This window comes from Molossus molossus, unplaced genomic scaffold (assembly GCF_014108415.1).
Source record: "Molossus molossus isolate mMolMol1 unplaced genomic scaffold, mMolMol1.p scaffold_m16_p_10, whole genome shotgun sequence".
Taxonomy (NCBI): domain Eukaryota; kingdom Metazoa; phylum Chordata; class Mammalia; order Chiroptera; family Molossidae; genus Molossus; species Molossus molossus.
In genome coordinates this window covers 20,327,152-20,349,485 of record NW_023425345.1, presented here as the reverse complement: position 1 = coordinate 20,349,485, position 22,334 = coordinate 20,327,152, and the positions used below count along the sequence as shown (strand labels likewise).

General features: G+C 42.9%; 1 protein-coding gene across 1 annotated transcript in view; it reads left to right on the top strand.

The window, feature by feature from the left end:
• Positions 1–22,334, top strand: part of ANO2 (anoctamin 2) — a 331,163-nt gene that overhangs the window by 94,600 nt on the left and 214,229 nt on the right. Inside the window, exons 5-7 of the mRNA XM_036252877.1 lie at positions 5,205–5,356; positions 8,395–8,449; positions 11,279–11,330. Coding sequence (XP_036108770.1) covers positions 5,205–5,356; positions 8,395–8,449; positions 11,279–11,330 — 259 coding nt within the window. The remainder of the gene's footprint in view (positions 1–5,204; positions 5,357–8,394; positions 8,450–11,278; positions 11,331–22,334) is intronic.

The following is a 22,334-nucleotide window of genomic DNA, read 5'->3' as shown; positions in this document are numbered from 1 at the left end:
TCTATCACGATCTGTTACCTTATGAATGTTATGTCCCAGGCCTGGGCTCCTTCAGGGCCAGCAACTGTGTCATCAACACTAGTTCTCCAGAGATTTGTCATTCATTCATGTATGCATACAAAGATAGGGAACAATTTGGTCAGTGTCTTGCTTTCATGGTGATATGGTTTGGTGGGTCAGCTGGACATTAATCAAATAATCACTCAAATAAATGCAAAATAACATCTATGGTAAGTGCTATGATGAAGAGGCATTTGGGTTCATGAAATACAATGTGGAGACTTCTACAGAATCTTGTGGGCAGTGTTAAGAATTTTGGCCTTTATCATAAGAGAAACGGGTAATTGTTGAAGACTTTTCCCCAGGGATGTGACATGATCAGATTTTTGCTTTAAAAACATCACTCTGGTTCCAAAATGGGATGAATTAGAGCTGGACAAGAAGGCTGTCAGAAAAAATACAGATGCCTAGTTACATTCAAATTTTGGATAAACAATGAATACTTTTTTAGTATATGTCCCAAATACTGGACATACTTATACAAAAATTATTGTTGTTTTTATATAAGTATACTTTTTAAGTGTTAATATGTCCCAAATATGGCATGGGGTACACTTATACTAACAATTATTTATTATTTATTTAGAGTTCAAGTTTAACTGGACATCTTGTAGTTTCATTTGTTAGATCTAGAAACCCTAAGCAAGAGAAGATGTGGGGAGACCAGTTCTCAGCTAAAGTTGAAAGCTCTTCAGACTAGGAAACTAGAGGTGGAAATGAAGAGAAGTAGACAAAGAAGAAATACCCTTGGTCAGTCCAAGTCTGTCATTCCAAGACATCTGGAAGACAGAGTCCACAGCTTCCCTCCTGCTCTGAAACCTTAATTTCCATGTACATGCTATTTAAAGGCACATGATTATGGGTATGATTAACACATCATTGCAGTCTCAATGCAGGGCCTGTGCCAGGTCTGAACCTGCCCTAAATGACCTATGAGACTCATGCTGGGGCAATGTGAGGAGGTCATCTTTCTGACCCCATCCCCCCAGGCCCAAAGATGCCTGAAAGACAGGCTGTTTGCATTGCAGTGACCCATGTGTGTGAAGAAGAGACTTGGCAGAGGCAATATTGTAAATTCCACGCTGTTGTTTCTCCATGATAATTTACTTTCTAACAAATAAAGCAGGATAGTAAAGCAGTTAAAAACACAGGTTTTACCCATTTTGAGTTTATTCTTGTGTATGGTGTAAGTTGATGGTCTAGTTTTATTTTTATTTTTTGCATGTAGCTGTCCAATTCTCCCAACACCATTTATTAAAGAGGCTGTTTTTACTCCACTGTATGCTCTTTCCCCCTTTGTCAAATATTAATTGAGCATATTGTCTTGGGTCCATTTCTGGGTTCTCTATTCTGTTCCATTGATCTATCTGCCTGTTCTTGTGCCAGTACCCGGCTGTTTTGATTGTGACTCATGAATCCATAAAAATCCTAGAAGAAGATGTAGGCAACAAAATTTCAGACATCATACACAGCAGAATTTTCACTGATACATCACCTAAGGCAACAGAAATAAAGGAGAAAATGAACACATGGGACTACATCAAACTCAAAAGCTTCTGCACAGCAAAAGAAACAAACACCAAAATGGAAAGGCAACCCACTCTATGGGAGAGTATAATTGCCAATGATACATCAGATAAGGGGTTAATTTCCAATATATATAGAGTGCTCATACAACTCAACAAAAGGAAGACAAAGAACCCAATTTAAAAATGGGCAGAGGACCTAAATAGACACCTCTCCAAAAAAGGACATACAAATGGCTAAGAGACATATGAAGAAATGCTCAACATCACAAATCATCAGAGAGATGCAAATTAAAACAACAATGAGATATCACCTCACACCTGTCAGAATAGCTGCCATCAACAAATCATCAAACAACAAGTGTTGGCGAGGATGTGGAGAAAAGGGGACTCTAGTACACTGCTGGTGGGAATGCAGACTGGTGCAGCCACTATGGAAAACAATATGGTATTACCTCAAAAAATTAAAAATTGAACTGACATTTGACTCAATGACCCCACTTCTACAAATATACCCTAAGAAGCCTGAAACACCAATCAAAAAGAATATATGTACCCCCATGTTTATAGCAGCACTATTTACAATAGCTAAGATCTGGAAACAGCTCAAATATCCATCAGTAGACAAATGGATAAAAAAGCAGTGGTACATATACACAATGGAGTACTATGCAGCTGTAAGAAAGAAAGATCTCTTATCCTTTGAGACGACATGGAGGGACCTGGAGAGTATTATCCTAAGCGAAACAAGTCAAGCAGAGAAAGACAAGTATCATATGATCTCACTTATTTGTGGAATATAATGAACATAACAGTCTGAGGAATGGGGTAGTCCCAGAGATGTGGAAATGGGGTACAGACTGACAATCCCCAGAAGAGGGGGTGGGGGGAAGATAAACCACAGAGCTTATGTGCATGTATACATGAACAATGGACATGGACGACAAAGCTGGGGACAGGGCGGGGAGGGAGAGGGGGGATATCCGTGGGGGAAAAAGGAGAAACATCTGTAATAAAAATAAATAAATTAATTAAAACACACACACACACACACACACACATACACAAAAACACAGGCTTTGCCCAGGGTTCAAATGCTCTAGCAATTATTATATGGCTTGTACTATATATGATCTTGACCAAGATACTTAATTCCTCTTGGCTTTGCAGCATATCTTTCAGATTAGTGCTATGTATATCAAGAGGCACACAGGAGATGCCTACTAAATGGTATGTGCTCCTAGAAATAGATACCCCCCTTGTTTCAGAAATCTGGTTCATTTTTTTTTCTTTTTACACAACCTTGCTCTGGTTTTGTTGAAACCCTTTGCTGACTTCCCATTGCCTTGTGCAGCAGGGTCTCCATGTGCTGGCCTCAGTTTGCCTTTCTGCTAGGACCATCACTATGTACCCATCAGAACCCCCTGCTCCACAGAAACCAGGCCATTTAACCCTGCTTAAGCCCAACTTGAACCTGCCTACTTTTTTGTTTGCCTGGAATATCGTTGCCCATATCTGTTCAAGCCTTATTCATGAAAAGTATTTATAAGGTCATGTTAATAGAAGTGTGATCAAGTCAGCTAAAGCATGCGTAGAAAATAAAATCAATGTCCATCACTAGGGAAATGACTACACAAATTAGGATTCATGTGTACTGTGTAATATTATGTACTCATCAATGTAGTTCTACATGACCTGACCTGGAAAGATATATATATCTGTGAACTATTGCTAAGTGAAAAAGGCAAATTCTAGAAGTTGTGAAATATAATCAGAGTTTAGAATGGGATTCAGGTGTACATGTATTTCTGAAAGAGTCGGGATTAAACATACTTCAGTTGCGAATAGAGATTTCTTCGGGAGAGGACTGGATTGGAAGAGAAAGGAAACTTAACATTTAGTGAATATACGTCTATGGTTTGGGTTTGTTTGTTTACTAGAACTGTGTACATTTTATAACGGAAATTAAATCAAAATGCATAGAAAAATGTATTGGAAGAAATAAACTGTGGTTATGTTTCAGTTGTTAGATAGGGGTAGTTCATTCCCTCCTCCAACTTATCATTGTTTTATAAAAGAACAAAACGGTAACAAAAGAAGTTTACCTTCAATTAAAGTCCAACAGAAACACTCCCCCCTGTATGAAACGTTTTTCTGATTCTTCTACTGGACGTGCTGTCTCTTTCCTTTGAACCCTCAAAGCACATTATATGTCTTTTGTGGCTTTTATCTCCATCCATCTTATAAGTATTCTGTACATGTTTTACTGCCTGTCCAGATTTAAGCAACTTGAGGATATCATGATAGAAAGAAAGGCAGCTTTCAAGTCAGAAGATCTGAATGTTGGCTCTTGTTCTAATTATTGATTGCAGCATGACAAATTAGCCCAAACTTAGTAATTTAAAGCATAGTCATTTTATTCTATCTTCTAAGTTTTTGCTCAGCAACTCGAACAGAGCTGGGTTGGGTGATTCTTCTGCTCCATGTGGTGTTGACTGAGGTCACTTGCTGGTATTTGGCTTGGGGTTGAGCTGGACATGAGGGTCCTAGAAGGCTTCCCTCACATGCCTGATGCTTGGAACGCTGGGCTCAGCCTTGTCCTTTCTCTTTCTGAGTCCTCTCTGCAGACTTCCTACAGGTGGCTCAGGGCTTCGAGAGACCAAGGTAGACCAAGACAGAGCTGCCCATATTCCTGAAGGATGAAAGTGGCATTGCGTTACTTCTGTACTGGTCAAGCAGCCGCAGAGCCCACCCAGACTTAAGAGGGTAGGAGCAGAGAGGCCACCCTTTGAAAGGAGGATTTGTGTAAAAAAATTTGTGGCCATCATGAATTCATCGCAGCTTTGCTATGAGTACAGTCTGTGTGTCTCAGTGACTACATCTGTAAGTTCGAAAGACTGAAAACTATAATGTATGCATAAACATTCTGTGCATTATAAAAATACACTATGATATCAAGGATTATCTTGGCACCTATCCATGCCTTCCTCAAGGCAGGTACTCATTAGATGTTTAATACTTTGAAAGCAGACTCATTTATCAGATGGTTCCTAAGAGTAACACACAAAGAAAGTTATGCTATGTGACCACATAAGAGCATGGTATAGTTGTGAGGTACAGACTTTGGATTAGGTTGACATGAGTTAAATCCAAGTTGTCACCCAGCTGTCTTTGTGAACTTTGCTGACTCAGCTCATCTTTCTGAGCCTTAATTTTGTCATTCAAATATGAGACTAATATTGTCTATCTAGCTGGGTTGCTGTGTGCATCAGAGCTAATTTGTATAAAATGTTTTAGGATCTTGACTGTTACATAGAAGGTTTTCCATTTCTCTTAAGACAATATAACAAAGTCACATAGAAAGTTTGGACTCCTCACTCACTTCTTTACACTGGTTGCCTCTATTAGTACAACTAGTTAGAGGGAGTCCAGAGCCCATGTCCTTGTGAGAGCAACAGGGAAAGGGAAGGACCCTACTTCTCGTTTCTCCCAGTCTCTTCCTATCCCCAGAGGGGTCCCTCCCAGTGAGCCGGGCCCCATGCCGCTTTGGTTGGTAAATCACTCTTCTCTGAGTGTTGGTGTGGCCTCCTTTTAGATCTATGACTTTGCCTTTCGTAGATGTATGAAATCAAACCAGAAGGCTGCATTGCAAAGAAGTTCAACGAGATTCTGCAGAAGCTGAGCTCGCCCCTGAAGCCCAGAGTTCCAGAGCATAGTAACAACAGGATGAAAAACCTCTCCTACCCATTCTCCAGGGAGAAAATGTACCTGTGAGTATCAGAACTGCAGGGGTAGGGATGTGAGGGAGGATGGGAAAGAAAATCAAACACCACTCGGTCAGTCAGTGCCCTGTGCCTGGGAGAGAGGGGAGGAAGCATGCTTTCATGGCGAAATATTTCCTGTGTCTCCTTCCCTAAGTGAGATGATCACAAATGACTCCTGTATATTTGTCCAGTGGCACTTGGGGAAACCTGTCATTTCAGACATTTTGCAGGATGAATGGAGAATCAGGGAGCAGGAATGATAAACATTAGGATTTTAACTGCCATGATAAACCAGAGAGTACGTGGATGGAGCTTCCAGATTTTTGGATTCTCAGCTGCCTACTCACACATGTGTCAATGCTGTGGAGAACCCCTCCCCACACCCAACCCTGGACAAGGGAATAAGAGCACTTCACAGGGGTGACCATTTGGGAAACCGGTGGATGGGGTTCATGGTTGGGCAGTGGAAGATGCAGCAGCCAAGCATTTATTCTCTTTAAGGAGCTAATGAGAAAATGAGACTATCAGGAGCGATAAGAGAATCGAGCAAGAGAGGGAAAGAAAGGAGCATGGGAAGGCAGAGGGGGTATGAGGGTCTGTCTCTTTTGAGGAGATGACATTCATGGAGCTGCGTTGCTGGCCACTGGATACTATGTCTCCCATCTTTGCAATGTTCTATAAGGATTCTATGCACAGATGTATGTTGTTCCTTTTGCCTATGTTCCCTCATTGGATCCCCCACCCACCCAATGGCTCTGGTGTCAATTCTGGTCAATAATTCTAATGCGTGTAGGGGTTTTCCCATATGACCAAGAAATTCTCCAACCCCAGCTGGGTGGGTGTCTTACAATTCAACCCAATTCTGACACTACCTACCTGGAGATCACATCAACGTTCCCAGGCTGAGGGCTCAGTTCTACAAGATGGCCCACCCCCAACAGTGATGCCAATTACAAGTCTAGGCTGTTACCTGTGCTTCTGACTGATTGCCTATAAATTAGAGGGTTCCTATGACCTCTGCCTTGCATTTGATTAATTTTCTAGAGCAGCTCACAAAACTCAGGAAACCAGTTTACTCACTAGGTTACCAGTTTATTACAAAAGATATTAAAAGATAACAAATGAACAATCAGATTTGTAAAGATGCAAAGGGTGAGATCTCAAACGAAGGAATTTTGTCCTTGTGGAGTTGGAATCTGACAGGTTGCACATGGAAGAATTCTGCTTCCCCATCCTGGAAGCTTTCTGAAACTCCTCCGCTTGGTTTTTATGGAGGCTTCATTATATAAGCATGATTGATTAAATCATTGTCCATTGATGACTGATTCAACTCCAGCCCCTCTCCCCTTCCCAGAAATTAGGGGGTGGGACCGAAAGTTTCAACTCTCTATTCATGTTGGTTCCCTTGGCAACCAGCCTCCATCCTAAGGTGCTTTCCAAAAGTCACCTGAATGACATAAACCCAGTTGTGGTGGAAACCCAGTTGTTCTTATGAAGAACAAACACCCACTTCACCGTTATGGCTCTGAAGTGATTTCAAGAACTGAGGACTAGAGACCAAATTTTATAACAAAAGATGTTCCCATTGCTCTGATTGCTCAGAAAATTCCAAAGGTTTGGGGAACCATGAGCCAGGGACAGTGGATAAAGACCAAAATATGTTTTTATTATAAATTATGATCTTGCAACCCCTGTGAGGTGGCCGTCCAGATGTAACTATCCCTTTATTATAGAGAGGAAACCAAGGTCCAGCATCTGTCCAAGGTTATACAGCCTTAAGTGGCTGAACTGGAACTGAGGTGTTGACCACCTGGCCTGCTGTTCTTTTTGCACTCTGTGCTTCTTTCCTGCCCCCCTCCCTGGGCCTTCCTTCATGCCAGCCCCGGCACCCAACTGCCACTCCCACACAGCTCCGTTCACTCAGCTTCTGTGATTCTTCAAGTCCGGTTCCTAAATACCATCTGAAGAATTCTCTGATCTTTCCAGCCAAAATATGGTCTTCATCCTCGGCGTTTTCATAGCAGTGGTCTACATAGCATCACGTTCTACTCTGCATCAGTTATTTGGAAACACACCTGCCTCAGTGACTGGGCTCCTGGGACTGGGAGCATGTCTTGTGCACCTGTGTGTTCTCTAGCACAGTGTCCCAAGCACGGTTAACTCTACACGGGTGGGCTGTTGGTCTGTTTTTTTTTTTTTTTTAGTGAAAGGTCACTATTTGAAGTTTAGAACAGATTCGGGCCTTGCCTAATTAGAAGTCTGGTATTTGACTGTCTAACTGATACGACATAGTGACAACACTAAATAACTTTGAAGAACAAAGTTATAATCTCAACACTATATTCTTTGTTGTTGTGTTTATACTCCCTTTGTCTATGCACAGAAATCCTTTTAATATTCTTTAATTTTGAGAACTTATCATAGCCCTGGCTGGTTTGGCTCAGCAGTTGGAGCATCAGCCCATGGACCAAAGGGTCTTGGGTTCGATTCTGGTCAAGTGCACGTGCCTCGGTTGCGGTTTGATCCCAGGCCCTGGTTGGGGTCATGTGGAAGGCAACGAGTCGATGTGTCTCACATCAGTGTTTCTATCTCTTTCTTCCTACCTCCACGCCCACTCTATCTGAAAATCAATGGAAAAATATCCTTGGGTGAGGATTAAAAATAAATGTTTTAAAAAATTATCATAGTAGAATATTTTTCTATTCTCGTCTAAAATTTTTCTATTTGTAAAGTTTTAATAATCATAATTTTCAATGTCTGCAACATAATTTATAGTATAGATTTTGGAATTGCATCTTATCTCCATGATTTTATTAAAAGTAACTTTGTGATGGATATTTTTATTTTTGGAACCTGTTTCTTCTGTTGAGTTATTTTCGCTGTGATATATTACTCCGGTAGGTCTTCAGCATTGTGTGTGAGTGCGTGTGTCTTACACCTCTTGCTATGTTGCTTTCTAAAAGTTTGCTCTAGGCCTGGGTGACAATGGTCTCAGGACAAGGGTACTAAAATGAGTTGACTTTCTGCTTTCTTGGTGTCTCCAGGTACAACATCCAGGATAAGGACACCTTCTTCGATAATGCCACACGGAGCCGCATTGTGAGTAAACAGGTTAACCAGGTGCTCAGCCAGGTGTGGTGGGTCCAGGAAAGGGTGGGGGAAGACCAAGTACCCTGTTTGGCAGGACATCCTCTTGCTCTTCCTGCTACCTCCCATTGTCATTGCTTGGAGTTGCCTAGCAACGGGGAGAAATGTCCAGGAGCCTTCTAACCCTAGTAACAAAAGAGAACAGACTGACAGCTGTCAGAGGGGAAGAGGGTGCAGGGCTGGGTGAGAAAGGTGAAGGGATTAAGCAAAAATAACCAACTCATAGACACAGGCAACAGTATGGTGCTTACCAGAGGGAACGGGGGTGGGGGAAAATAGAAGGGATGGGGGGATAAATGGAGATGGAAGGAGACTTGACCTGGGGTGGTGAACACACAGTACATTTGTATAATTATAGAACTGTACATCTGAGACCTATATAATTTTATTAACCAATGTCACCCCAATAAATTTAATAAAAGAAGAAAAAATGAAAAATAGCAAACAACTGCCCTCACTCAGGGTTGAGAGGCGTGTTTTCTCATTAGAGTTCTTTCTTCTTGGAATCACAAAATCATAGACTCTCAGGGCTGGTGGGGACTTTCAGCTGGTCAGGTGACCTCTTGCTTTACAGTTGAGAAAACTGAGGCTCTGAGAAGCAATGAGTTAAAAACAAATTTCATACCGATTGTTAGAGTCTGGATGAGGACTCGTTGCTGGGCCACCATGCTGCTTTCTTCCCCTCCAAGGGAGACCTGCGTATTTCTGTCACAGAGAGCGTTAGAACCAGCCAGTGTCCAAGCATAAAATGACCAATCCACTCGATAGAAAGCCAAAGTTCATGACTATAGCCGTTCTTCTGCAGTCTTTTCGACTTTCAAAGTCAAGTTTTTGAATTTTGTAGGACGATTAATTCCAGTGAAAATCTGTATATGACCTGTGCCCCTGTGGCCCCAGTCTGAGCTGTAGGTGATCAGTTTATTCACTGATCAGTTTTTTTCTCTATCCACCTAGAGAACATTCAGCCTATGGACCGAGGAGAGAAAGAGGGTCCACGGAAGGCTGAACTCTCACTCATGCCACAGAGGAGACACGGTGGTGTGTTTCCATTGGTTCCTAAGGGGGAACTTAAGTTTCAACAGAAGGAGGAATAAAGGTTAGATACTTAGCAGGACTTCCAAGTCAACAGGCTGATAAGAGCAATAAAAAGGGACAGGTGATCAGAAGAAGCTACAGCACGTTTCCAAGGCATACTGACAACAGGGCGTTGACTCTTTGTTTGCAGGACGGGCAGGAAAATACTTCAGGTCCCATCGCCTAGTGCTTTAGGAAGGTTTGGGCATATGATTTCTTTCATCTTTTTATGGAAAAAAGCATAAACTTCCCATTTTTTTTGGCTAATGCAATTATGAGCCACTTAAATCTCCCTGAGGCTTGGATCTCACGTCTGTGAGGGAGTTATAGGGTGTTGTGGAGATTACCCGATAATTGCAAAGTGCTTGTAAAATAATACAATGCCATATAAATGCTGTTCTTAATTCTCATTGCTGTTGAATTACTGTACTGTATTATAAATGAATTAAACATTCCTGGGCCCCACTCTGCTAGAAGTTATGCATTTACCATTCCCTCTAGGTCTGTGGCTGGAATGTGGGAGTGTGAATGATGGTGGAGTAATACATCTCCCATTCATCTCTTCTGGAAGCTTCTTTCTTCCCTTCCTGCCCTTTTGCCAGTGCACCCCACACTGTGAGAAAAGGGAAAGAGCCTTGAGTTTTGTCTTGGGGGTCTATTCTGCCCTGGGGACCTTGCCCACATCCATAAACGTCTTCCCTGTGCCTTTTCTCTGTGGACATCTGAGCAGCGCAGCTGTTTGTCCCAGAGCAGACGTCCTTGCTGGGCATCTCTTCAGAGCCTGGCACAGGCTTGGAACCCACTGGAGGGTAGTGGTTGGCCAGCAGGTTTACGCTGGCCACCTGTCCTTGTTTGCTCTGTTGGGAGTACGCTCAGCACCCCTCCCTCCCATGTGAGAGCCAGTCCCCTGAAGTCCCTAGTCCAGGGTTTTTTTGGTCTGTTTAGGATGCTTTCGTCATCGAGCAGCCAGCCTGCCGGGTGCCCAGGATGTGCTCGGAGGCATGGAGTCTTGAGGAAGTGTCTGACATGCTCTGATTAGGGAGGAAAGCTGAGGACTCAGGAGAAAACCAGAAAGAATAGTACCAATGGCCCACACGTAGGTGGCCCTTATCCAGCTTACAAAACGCTTTCATGGTTCCTCAAACATCTCTGTGACATACCTCTGTTAGAGGAGGCAACGAACCCCCGTGGAGCTGCTCAGGACCCCTATTTTAGGAACCAGTTCTAGAACTGGATTTGTCTGTCTTCCTGTCCTGTGCTGTCCCCAGCGTGGGGCTACTCAGGGCTGGTGGAGAGGACATCCTCCTTCTGGTCTTTCCTGAGGTTCCCCCAGGGGAGACAGACACAACATCCCTTGCTCGACCCAGCGCCTCCTCCTGATCCCTCCAGGGGGCACTGTGGGTCTGGGCTCCCTGGTGTGTTCTCTTTGCCTTTTGTAACTGCAATGTATAGCCTTTCCTTTCTTATTTTTTTTCAGGGAGGGGCAAAGGCGGGGGTGGGGGGGAGTGTGTGAGGGGGTTGATTCTTTGTTTCCTCAAAGCACTCAAGTTTGAGTGGGTTTGACAAGCAGTCCACGAGCTTGGCACATGCTTGGCTTCCCCCTGGCTGGAAACAGGTCCAGCCGCCTGGTCCTCCACCCCCCCCACCCCCCACTTGTAGTGATGCACTTGGTCAAGGCCCTCACAACCCTGCTCTCATCCGTTTTAGGTGCATGAGATCCTGAAGCGCACAGCCTGTTCCCGAGCCAACAACACGATGGGTAAGGACTCCTCCCCCGACCCACAGGCATGGTGCTGATGGGTGCTGAGGGGGCCAGGGCTGTCCTTTCAACAGCTAGCTTGGTGGGCAACAAAGAACAAAACAACCAAATGTCCCACCCAGAGGGGAGGAGGCTGCTTTCACTTAGGCTGGGAAGCCCTGCCTTGTCCTCCAGGAGCAGGGGGTATCCCATTTCTTGGAGGGGCTGGGGCTGCTCTCAAGACTGCTCTAACTTCTCCCAGATCTTCATTCCAGAAGAAAGGCATCATAAAGGTCCTTTAGTCCAACACCCTCCCTTTATGTGTGAAGAAACTGACCCCAGAGAGGGCGAATGACTTGTGTACGGCCACACATTAGCCAGAATGCTGCTTCTAAGTTTGGCCTTCGTGCCACCCAACCTGGTTGAATCTGTTTGCCTTGTGGTTTGTTTTTAGACTGGAGGGCATTGATATTTGAAGCAGGAGCCTCAGCATTTGGGAACTTGTAGTATAAGGCGGGCAGTCCAGATGCAGACGGATTAGAGTCACATATAGCAGCCGGGTGAAAACGTGAGCTCACATACTCACAAGCACTGCCCTTTCCCCAGGAGCCACTCTGCAGGGTGAGCTCTCTTTCCAAAGGTGCTCCCATCACCCAGAATGGCTCTTGCAACCTTTGAGAGAACTTTCTTCCGAAGATACTCTGTGGTGACAAATGTTTGGTTTTTGAGGCGGCTTCAAGTTGAAAAAAGTCCAAGATTATTGCTATTATTATTTTTTAATCCTTACCCGAGAATATTTTTCCATTTATCTTCAGATAGATTGGTGGGGGTGAGGGGGTGGGAGGGGCAGGTAGAGAGAGAAGCATTGATTGGTTGCCTCCCACATGACCCTGACTAGGACTGGGGACTGAACTGCAACTGAAGTATGTGCCCTTGACTGGAATTGAACCCAAGACCCTTTGGTCCATGGGCTGATGCTCTAACTGCTGAGCCAAAGCAGCCAGGGCTAGAGTTCAAAGTTATTTAAAGGCAAGTCTAGTGCATAAGGTAGGCAGTGAAATTGAGGAATAATAATAGCGATGACAGTAATAATAGCTATTATTGGAGAGGTTATTGTGCGGCTCGTCAGCTGCCTCAGTACCAAGGGAATGGTGCTGAAGAAGGATCAAGCAGGTTTTGTATGGTGAGAGCATTTTAAGAATAGTTCAGAACCCCTCAAGGGAGCAATCATGTATGACTCTATTTGCTTTGATGTGTTCATCTTGCTAGAAAATTCCAAATAACACTCCAAGTTTTAAAAATCAAATTTTTAATGTAACATTGTTTGTCTGGAGCATGGTGCTTATAAGGAAAGGATGTGAGTGAGTGAGTGAGGTAATTAATTAGTCCAGTTCAATTCCGTGGAATGAACTGAAGCCCTCACTTTGAGCAGCCATTTGTCCTTGGTTTGTCCTTGGTTACAAGGACAACCAGAGGAGTCAAGAGATATCAGAATGTATTTTGTAGTATCCCATGGCCTCCGTCAAAGTTCTTGGATTTATCCTCACTTCTTGACCAGTTCACTACTCAGTTCCATTAATTTGCCTTTTATCTTTTCACACCCTCCCCAATTTGGCCAAAAGTGCTCCCTCAGATGTTTTAGGTGACTTCTGACTTCCCACATTTTGTTGCCTTTTTCCTAGTCTTCATCTTCCTTCACTTCCTGTGTCCTTCCAAGCCTTCTTTACTGGACTGCGATCTTGTGAGAGCAGATAGCCCGGAGGGGGCTGCTGACCTGCAGACCTGCTGCTGTTCTCTTTGTAGCTCTGGGCCACACTTTCTTTGGTTCCTCTTCTTTCTCCCACATTTTAGCATTTTAGATGTTGCCATCTCCATGTTTCTTTGGTCTCCTCCCTTCCTTCCTTCCTTTCTCTCTCTCTCTCTCTCTCTTTCTTTCTCTCTCTCTCAAGATGACTTGCAACCTTGTATCATTATTTCCTGTTTCTTCCACCAATTCCAGCCCAGCATTTCCAGCTGCTGGATTGATACCTCCACTGAGCTAGCTATTCACCAGAACCTTAAAATCAGTACATCTAATATTCCATTTTTATCTTATTACCCCTCTCTCTTTTTCTTCTCTCACTACCGTTTTTCTTCCTGTTAATGTAACTACTGTCTTCTCTATTTTTGCTCATGTGATTCCCTTGGAAATGAATGTTCTTCCCCACTCTCATTCCTGCCCATCCCTAGACCAAACATTACTGCCGCAAAGGTTCTCTTTTAATGCCCCCCCCCCCGAACTTCCATCATACTCAACCTCTTTCTTGCTGGTTCTCTGTGTCCATGGCTTAGACTCTGAAGATAGTCCTTGAGATGTGTCTGAATCGTCTTTCAGAATCCAGTGTGCCTAGCTGTCTGCCTTGCACATTCTACTCTGTCGGTTTGGTTTAATGCATTAATGAAACGTGGCTACCTGCTTGTCTCATAGCAGTAGCTGTGGAGTCCCTGACCTCCTGCGTCCTTAGACAAATAACTTCTCTGCAACGCAGTCTTCTTTATGTTCAGTGGGGATAATAACACCTGCTTGGAAGACCTTTTGTAAAGATTAAATAGGAAGCTGGTAGTTTTGTGAACTGGAAAGTACCCATGAACAGAAGTTTATTTTGGGAGATAGCCTCCAGATTGTTGAAAGTTCATTAGAAACCCTTTGCTTTAACACTGATTTTTTCCTTTGAGGATCTGAGGGTTTTGTGTGTGTGTGTGTGTGTGTGTGTGTGTGTGTGTGCGTGCGTGTGTATGTCTCAAGTCAAACATCATAAGGATTTTGTTGTTGAGTAGTTTTCAACAACAAAAAATTTCTTTTTTTTTTTTAAACTAAAGAACATTTCTTGAGCATCTATATGTCAAATGATTTTATAGAAACTGAGAGATACCAAGATGAATTTGACCTAATTTCTACCCTTGAGGGGCTCTTAGTTTAGCCATGCAGACAAACTTATAAATGGATAATTACGAGATAATCTGGTAGGGACAATTATAGAGACATGTTCAAGAGTGCAAAGGGAAGACAGAGGAAGAAGCAATTAATTTCCATGTATGTGTTGAAGTATCAACGTAAATTTTCTAACATGAGTTTCATAACCCGAGAGAAAGTAGGCATGTTAGTAATTCTAATCTCCAATTACAAATGGGTTCGAGGACAAGTGACTTGTCCAGGGTCACATGCTGAGTCCCTGTCAGAATTGGGTCCAGAATTTGGGTTTTCTTCCTCCTAGTTTTTCTACCTTGGGCATGCTGCGAACCGGAAGTGAAGTTAGGTTGAGTTTTTCAAATTGCCTACTACAGAAATGATAGTTATCTAGCCACCAGTTTATAGACTTTTGAATTAGAAGGGATCACCTACCTCCTTTTGACACATGATGAACCTGAGGTCTTAAGACGCTGCTGTACTTCTGCTAGGACCTTGGCAGGAAAACACAGAGAAGTGAGTTTAAGTTCTGTTTCCACTAAACTCTGTTAGATTTGTGGCAAGCTATATTTTGTCCATCAGACTCAGTTTTCCTTCACTTATAACATGATGAAAAATGAAGAAAAACTGAGGCTAACAGATATTATAAAGTCTCTTCCTTAGTGCCATTTAATGTATTTTAAGTTAAGGCTTAAATAAGCAACTCACTATACAATTAATTAAAAAATCCTACTGTTGATTTCAGTGTTTTAGGCATCGGCATTTTGAAAATTAACTGATGAATTATTCCCTGTCTGAATTCTCAACACTAACTATCCACCTACACACTCAACATCTTCACGCAGATGCCCTGAAAGAACCTCAACCAAGATGTGAACCAAAAGGACTATGTAGGTTTCCCTTTGTGGGGACAACACAGCTCCCATCCGTGTACCCCAAATTCCCATAAATACTTGCTTTCATTTTCTCAAGCCTGAAATTATAACAAGGTGCTATTAGATTGTCAAACAACTCTAAAATGGGTATAATTTTCCTCTTGACAACCATTATCGTAGTCTACATTAACTGCATTTTTTACCCGAATTACTCTCCCAACCACTAAGACATCTTCCTCTCCCCAGTTTTGTGTATTTTAACACATTCTATAAAATGTACCTGTTTTTAAAATGCAAATCTGATTATTTCGCTGGCCTGATTGAAATGGCAAAATTGATCCACATTTCCCTTAGATAAAATGCAAACTCCTTTAATAGTTACACATTGTTACGGACTTGATGTTTGTTCCTTCTGCCTCAAATTCATACATTAAAGCCCTAACTCTCTTTCCCCCAAATAAGTCAAGTCTAGTAGTTCCACAGTAGCTACTGATGATTTATTAGCTTTGTAACAAGGGACAGATGACTGAATTTCTCTGCTTCCCAGCAGAGGAAAACCCTGATGGTCAGGTTTTGAGTTGTTTGACTTCTGCCTGGGAAAATCAAGTCCTTTCTAAGCTCATTGGCCAATTTAAACAATCTTCCTTAGAAGATCAGGAAGAATGAAAACTGTGATAATGTGGTGAGGCCTGAAGATAATATGAAAACTGTGAGCCATGGGGAAAATTTTTATTTTATTGCCCTAGTCTCTGTATAGAGGACTCAGCATGTGACCAATTCTATACAAATGGTATAGAATTGACTTAGATTCTCCAGAGGATTATTGCTTCATAAAAAGACAAAAAAGGAGATCAGGACAGTGCTTGGAATTGTTTTCCAAGGTATTTTTGTTGATCTTTCACCCTTGGCATTGACTTTCATGTGGTCATTATTTTCAGGACTAACTTACAAAGCCTTATTCTCTTTCCCATTGTACCTAATTACAGTGGAAATTAGTAGATGGGAAAGAAGCTCTGGCTGGTGTTGCTCAATGGTTAGTGTTGGCCCTTGACCCGAAGGGTCCCATGTTCAATTTCTGGTCAAGGGCACGTAACTGGGTTGTGGGGTTCATTACCTGGACCTGGTTGTGGCAAGTGTGGGAGACCAATCAATGTGTCTCTCTTACATGTATGTTTCTCCCTCTCTCTCTCCTTCCCTCCTTCTCTTCCACTCTCTCTAAGAAAAATTGATGGAAAGGGTATCTTTGGGTGAGGATTAATAACAAGCAAACAAACAAACAAAAAATGGGAAAGATAATTAAGATTAGAATTAGAAGATGGAAAACATACTAAAGATAATAATAATTCAAAAATACGCTAATTATTTTTAGTATTATAACTTCTTTTCTTTGTGGAAGATATATTGTTTTGAATGACGACTTTTGCAAAGCATTGAGCTGTATACAAGTTATATGTATTGAATTATTTATATTCCTGTCTTGTTCCATAAAATTTCTGAGGCGGCTTACAAGAAAAACAATAAAACAGCATAATATAAATAATAAATTAAAAAATAAGAAACAGGAAAAGCACAAATTAAAATGGAATGTCAAAACTAGGGAAAAAAATAGACTACAGATATTCAAACCATAAGGCCCTCTAGTTTCTGCAGTTGAGCTGCAAATTTGACCTTGAGCCAAAGTGAAAGGGGAATATGGTTAGTGGTTTAGCTCTTCATGTTCTCAGCAACATCTTTTTGTATAGAAAATTTTCTAAAATCTCTCATACTATTTTCTGCTTTCTTATGCATAATAGGTCAACATATATACCCTATGTGAATGCATACATAACCTTTTCTGGATGATTCAGGATCATCACTAAATACATACATGTTATTTTATGTTTCTTTAAGGGTTAGCAAAGTATTACTAGGGTTGTTTGCCCCACACTCTCTGATTTCTTGAATTTTTGTCTCAGGTAACCTCCATTTCTTAGTGTTATTTCAGTTTTGCTTTGCTGTTTGGGAGACAGAAAAATGAGCTTGTTAGGATTTTGGGTCAAGAGAGCATGAAGGAGGGTCTGAAGGATTCTGCGGTGGTAAGGTACATAACATTAGAGAATGGGTTTCACGAGATCTAAACACTTCTTCTTCTGCGTGCTCTGTTGTGAGAGCTGAGCTAACCAGATAAGAGATGTCTGTACAAATAAGGCATTGCTGTAACCCATATATAATGACTAAATAATAAGGGCCCCTTGCACATGTATAATTGTATGCTTTTCTTTCTTTTTTTAAAATTTTATTTTTGTTACAGATGTTTCTTTTTTTTTTTTACCCCATTGACACTCTCCTCCCATCCCCCCCACCCCGTCCCCGGCTTTGTTGTCCATGTCCATTGGTTATGCATATATGCATATAAGTTTTGTGGTTTATCTCTTTGCACCCCCACCACCCCCTCTTCTGAGGGTTGTCAGTCTGTACCCCACTTCTGTGTTTCTGGGTCTACCCTATTTCTCAGACTGTTATATTCATTATATTCCATATATAAGTGAGACCATGTGGTATTTGTCTTTTTCTGCTTGGCTTGTTTCACTTAGAATAATACTTTCCAGGTCTCTCCATGTCGTCTCAAAGGATAAGAGATCTTTCTTTCTTACAGTTGCATAGTACTCCATTGTGTATATGTACCACAGCTTTTTTATCCATTCGTCTATTGATGGGCACTTGGGCTGTTTCCATATCTTAGCTATTGTAAATAGTGCTGCTATGAACATGGGGATACATATATTCTTTCTGATTGGTGTTTCAGGCTTCTTAGGGTATATTCCTAGAAGTGGGATCACTGGGTCAAATGGAAGTTCAATTTTTAATTTTTTGAGGTAACACCATATTGTTTTCCATAGTGGCTGCACCAGTCTGCATTCCCACCAGCAGTGTACTAGAGTTCCCTTTTCTCCACATCCTCGCCAACACTTGTTTGATGATTTGTTGATGGCGGCCATTCTGACAGGTGTGAGGTGATACCTCATTGTTGTTTTAATTTGCATCTCTCTGATGATTAGTGATATTGAGCATTTATTCATGTGTTTCTTGGCCATTTGTATGTCCTGTTTGGAGAGGTGTCTATTCAGCTCCTCTGCCCATTTTTTAATTGGGTTCTTTGTCTTCCTTTTGTTGAGTTGTCAAAGAGCTTTTACTTTCATTATTTCATTTGATTCTGTAAACTACTATGAAAAATAGATTCAACAGATGTTAGCTCATTTCACAACATAGAGATTATCTCAGTGCCCAAGGTTGGAGATTCAGAGCCAGATTTAGAGCTTGGGTTTCTTGGCTCTTCTTCACAGCTCTTTAATCAGTTGATAAATGAATAAGGTTATTGGGAAAGGTTTCCCAGAAAGGTGGAAGTTGAGGTCTTCCCAATGTTAGATTGATTCATTCATTCAAAACATTTTTATTGAGTACCTACTATGTGTCATTCATATTCTAGAACGAGGGAATAGAGTAGTGAATCAGACAGACACAACAGAGAGCAATTCTTCCTTTATGGGGCTTACTTTTGAGGTAACATTTGAGGACAAGAGAAAATAAGCAATATGGCTGTCTGGCGAGAGAGATACATGCAAAACAAATAATAAAAAAGACATGATGGGGGCCACTCCAGAGAATCAGGAATAAAGGACACACTCAAATCAGGAAAACTCAAGGTGGGAATATTAATAGAGAGATCATTTACAAAAGTGTGGAAGCGAGAGGTCATGGACTAATGCACACATGATGTTCAGAAACTAAAGATATTTGTGAGTTTGCGTTCTGCATGGTGGCGGTAGCAAGGGAGCCATCGCAAACTTGGCCCAGGCCTGCGATGCCTCCCTAATCATATGTAAGGTCAGCTTTCAGGGCCCTGGAGTTTACCCCATCATGGGATGTCTTTAAAGTGCACTTTACCATGGAAAGAAACCCAAGCCGCCTTGCTCACGCCATAGGAGGACAGACACCTTTCCTGTTCCTTCATATGGAAGTTATTGTTGCCTTTTCATGGACAGAAAATTACAGACTGATGGAGCTACATTTTCATAGGCACTTTGGTGTCAGAGCATTTGCACAAGTGTATGCTTTGGGCATCTCCACTCTCCACTCAAGAGACGATGTCTTAATTATTTTGACTGTAGCTAGACCATGTTGTGTGCTGTAAACATCTGGTTTATCATTCATCCAGCTGAACTGGTTTAAATCTTGTTAGAAGAAAAGGCTTTGGATTAAAGGCATTTAAGTAATTAAACACATGTCAAGACAATTTGGTGATGGGTAAATATAGTCTCTGTTCAGTGCACCGTCTGGGGGCTCTGGTTTAGATTTACATCCGGCTGGAGTATAGGGATGAAAGCAAAGTGCTGGGTAGATTGAGCCCTGTTCTGGGGGGATCAAAACCAAATGAGTTTTCAGGAGTTCAGCACCATTCCTCCAAGTACCTGTCCCAGGGGAGCAGTTTCCTTTGAGTGTGGCCTGGAAGGACTAGAGCCATTGTCCCAGTCACTTGCAGATTTAATGAGACTCTCTTTGGGCGGCAGACTAATAAACTGTGCTTTTGATTGATCCTTTGTGTCCAGGAAACCAGAGCTATCTCAGAAGCTAAATGCTAGGCCTCAGGTGTGTGTTGTGAGTATGTGTTGTCAGATACCAGTCCTGGGCCTGAGCCCACCTTGCTCTGTCTCCTGGCTGTGACCTGGTGCTGTTAGGTCTGGCTGGATCAGCCTGTGCAAAGCTGTGGCAAGTGCTGAGCAAAGAGGAAGACAAATCCTGCCCTTTGGGAGTTACCGTTCCAACAGCAGTAGGGATGGAGCACCTGATGATCTGATGGGATTTAGGGAGGGTCTCCAGTGAGCTATGCTTTGAGCAGTGACACTGCTCCTCTGGGAGGGCAGAGGGAAAGAAAAACGTCCTCCAAGCTTTCTCCTTCGCTCTGGCCCCCCTTCTAGGAGCAATAAGAAAAGAGGCTGGGTCTCTCTCTCTCCTTGGTCTAGAACAGAGAGGAAGGACTATAGATGTGATTCCGAAGAAGCAAGCTTTGCCATTATGCCCAGATGGATGGTGTGTGATGGAACCAATTAACCCATTTCTGCTGGAAAAAAAAGGAAAAAATTCAGAATTTCAATTTTCAAAGCAGAGAGACTCTTTAAAAAAAACACACCAAAAAACCCCACATTTGATTATTTTTTTCTTGTTCTTTCAAACTGATTTTCATGCTTGTTTGGGGGCAGAATCTTGGTTTCTGAAGTCTGCGGGTGACTGGAGAGGCCAAAACATTTCCTATTCTTGGGTGAAATGGTGGAACATAATGATGGTTCAACTTGCCTCGCTCCTCCCATTCCTCTTTCTCTTAGGTTCTGTTTCCTCCCTCTGCTCAGCAGCCAGTGGTTGGGATTGCCCCCCCCCCAGATAGGACACCATCTGAGAAAGAGGAGGTCCATACTCGTGGGGACAGACACATTCCAGGGTGGCATGTGGGGCCTCTGGTTATCTGGGTTAGGATAACATGAATCGTACTGACTCCAAGGCAAAGACCCATTTGCTGGGCTTCCTCTCTTAGGAAGTGAAGTGGAGTTTAAAGTTCCTTCGTCAGCATAGATTGCCAGAGAAAACTGAAATAGTGAGAAAGGTGGGTGCCTGTGATCAATGGCAAGAGTCACGGAGATTAAGTTTAGCCACAGGGTGGTTCCTCTTAACAACTGTATTCCTTCTGTGTTCCCAGCAGGGAACTAGGTGCCATGAATAGGAGACAAAGGTGAGAAGGGAGTGCTCTCTGACCCCAGGTACCTTGTAGACCCCTGGGGGGACACAAAACAATGTGCACACAAAATCCTAGAAGTGAAGTGAGCTGCTTGCTTTAGGCATGCATTGCACAGGAAGCTCTATTTGAGATGGGGGTGGGGTGCACAGCTTTAGACCTTCGATGCTTTGACATTTTCCTGAGGATCTGACAGCAGGACTCAGGAGTTCAGGTTGTTAGCCTAATCTGTCAGACACTCAGCTACTGTGCTCAGCAAAGTTGAGAATTAGCAGGAGAGTTCAACACCTGTTTAGCTTTTCCCTTGCAGTCCTGGGACCATCTTTAGGGTGTACACTGCTGCCATGGCAACCGTGGGGTGTGAGTTCAGGGACTGGGTGGGGTAGGTCATGGGGTGCGGTCTAGTTGGAGCCCTACTCGCCTGTGATGCTTCAGCCTGTATCCATGTTGGCAGCCCTTGTGCAGCTTTGGACTACCCCACCCCCTCCTGACGAGGGGCTCCTCCCCTTGGTTATTGTAGGGTGGCTTCACATTGCTGTGGTTATAGTTCTTGAACTGATTAATGATACTCAGAGTGAAACTGTAATCTTTTGAATAGGACAAATCTGCAGCTCATTGAGCCTTGGGGCAGCCTCCCCACCCCCGCACTCCCTTTGCCCACCCTCTGATCTCCCCACTCCCCAGAGTTATTTCTGCTGTTTTATGTTCATGCCAAGGAGGAAGCTTAAAATCAGGAAAGGACTGGCCCTTTGGGCTTCCGCTGCACCAAACACGCAGCTCCCCACTCACTGGAAAACGGCCACTTCCGCTGAGCGGCCCCTGTGGCCTCCCGAGGGCCTCTGTTCCCACAGGGGGCCCAAGGCTGGTCTCTCTGGCGTCCAGCATCCTAGAACTGAGGTGAATGGGCACAGAGTTTGAGGAAGAGGAGGCTGCCAGAGGAGAGAGGATTGTTTTGAGAGCCTCTGAGGTCTCTGGGCTTGTAGGTGGGGCGTTGGGTAGGAATGGGAGTTGGAAAACCATGACTGTTAATGAGTAACTGTTGTTTAGTTTTGTTATTGAACCCTGTCCTTTATCCAGAGCCCTGGAAATGCAGATTACTTAGAGTTTAGACATCATAAGTGTTTCCCTCCAAAACCAATTTTCTCCTCATTTCACTACTATCTATAGTTTCTCCGGAAAGAATGATTCAGAGCAGAAAGTGTGTGTGAGATGAGGGAGATCACTGTGTACCAGAGACTCCCCTCTGTCCTCCCCCCATGACTAAATGTGGCTCTTGGCATGGCAGGATGCTTGGTCCTGGAGCTAGTGATCAGACAGAACACACAGACCGCTTTATAGTCTCTGAATAAAACCATGAATAAAACAAGTAAATAACAGTGCCTCGATGCTGAGCAGAGGTTCTCTGCTGTGAGTGTGCTGGAGTTATAGGGATGGAGCCA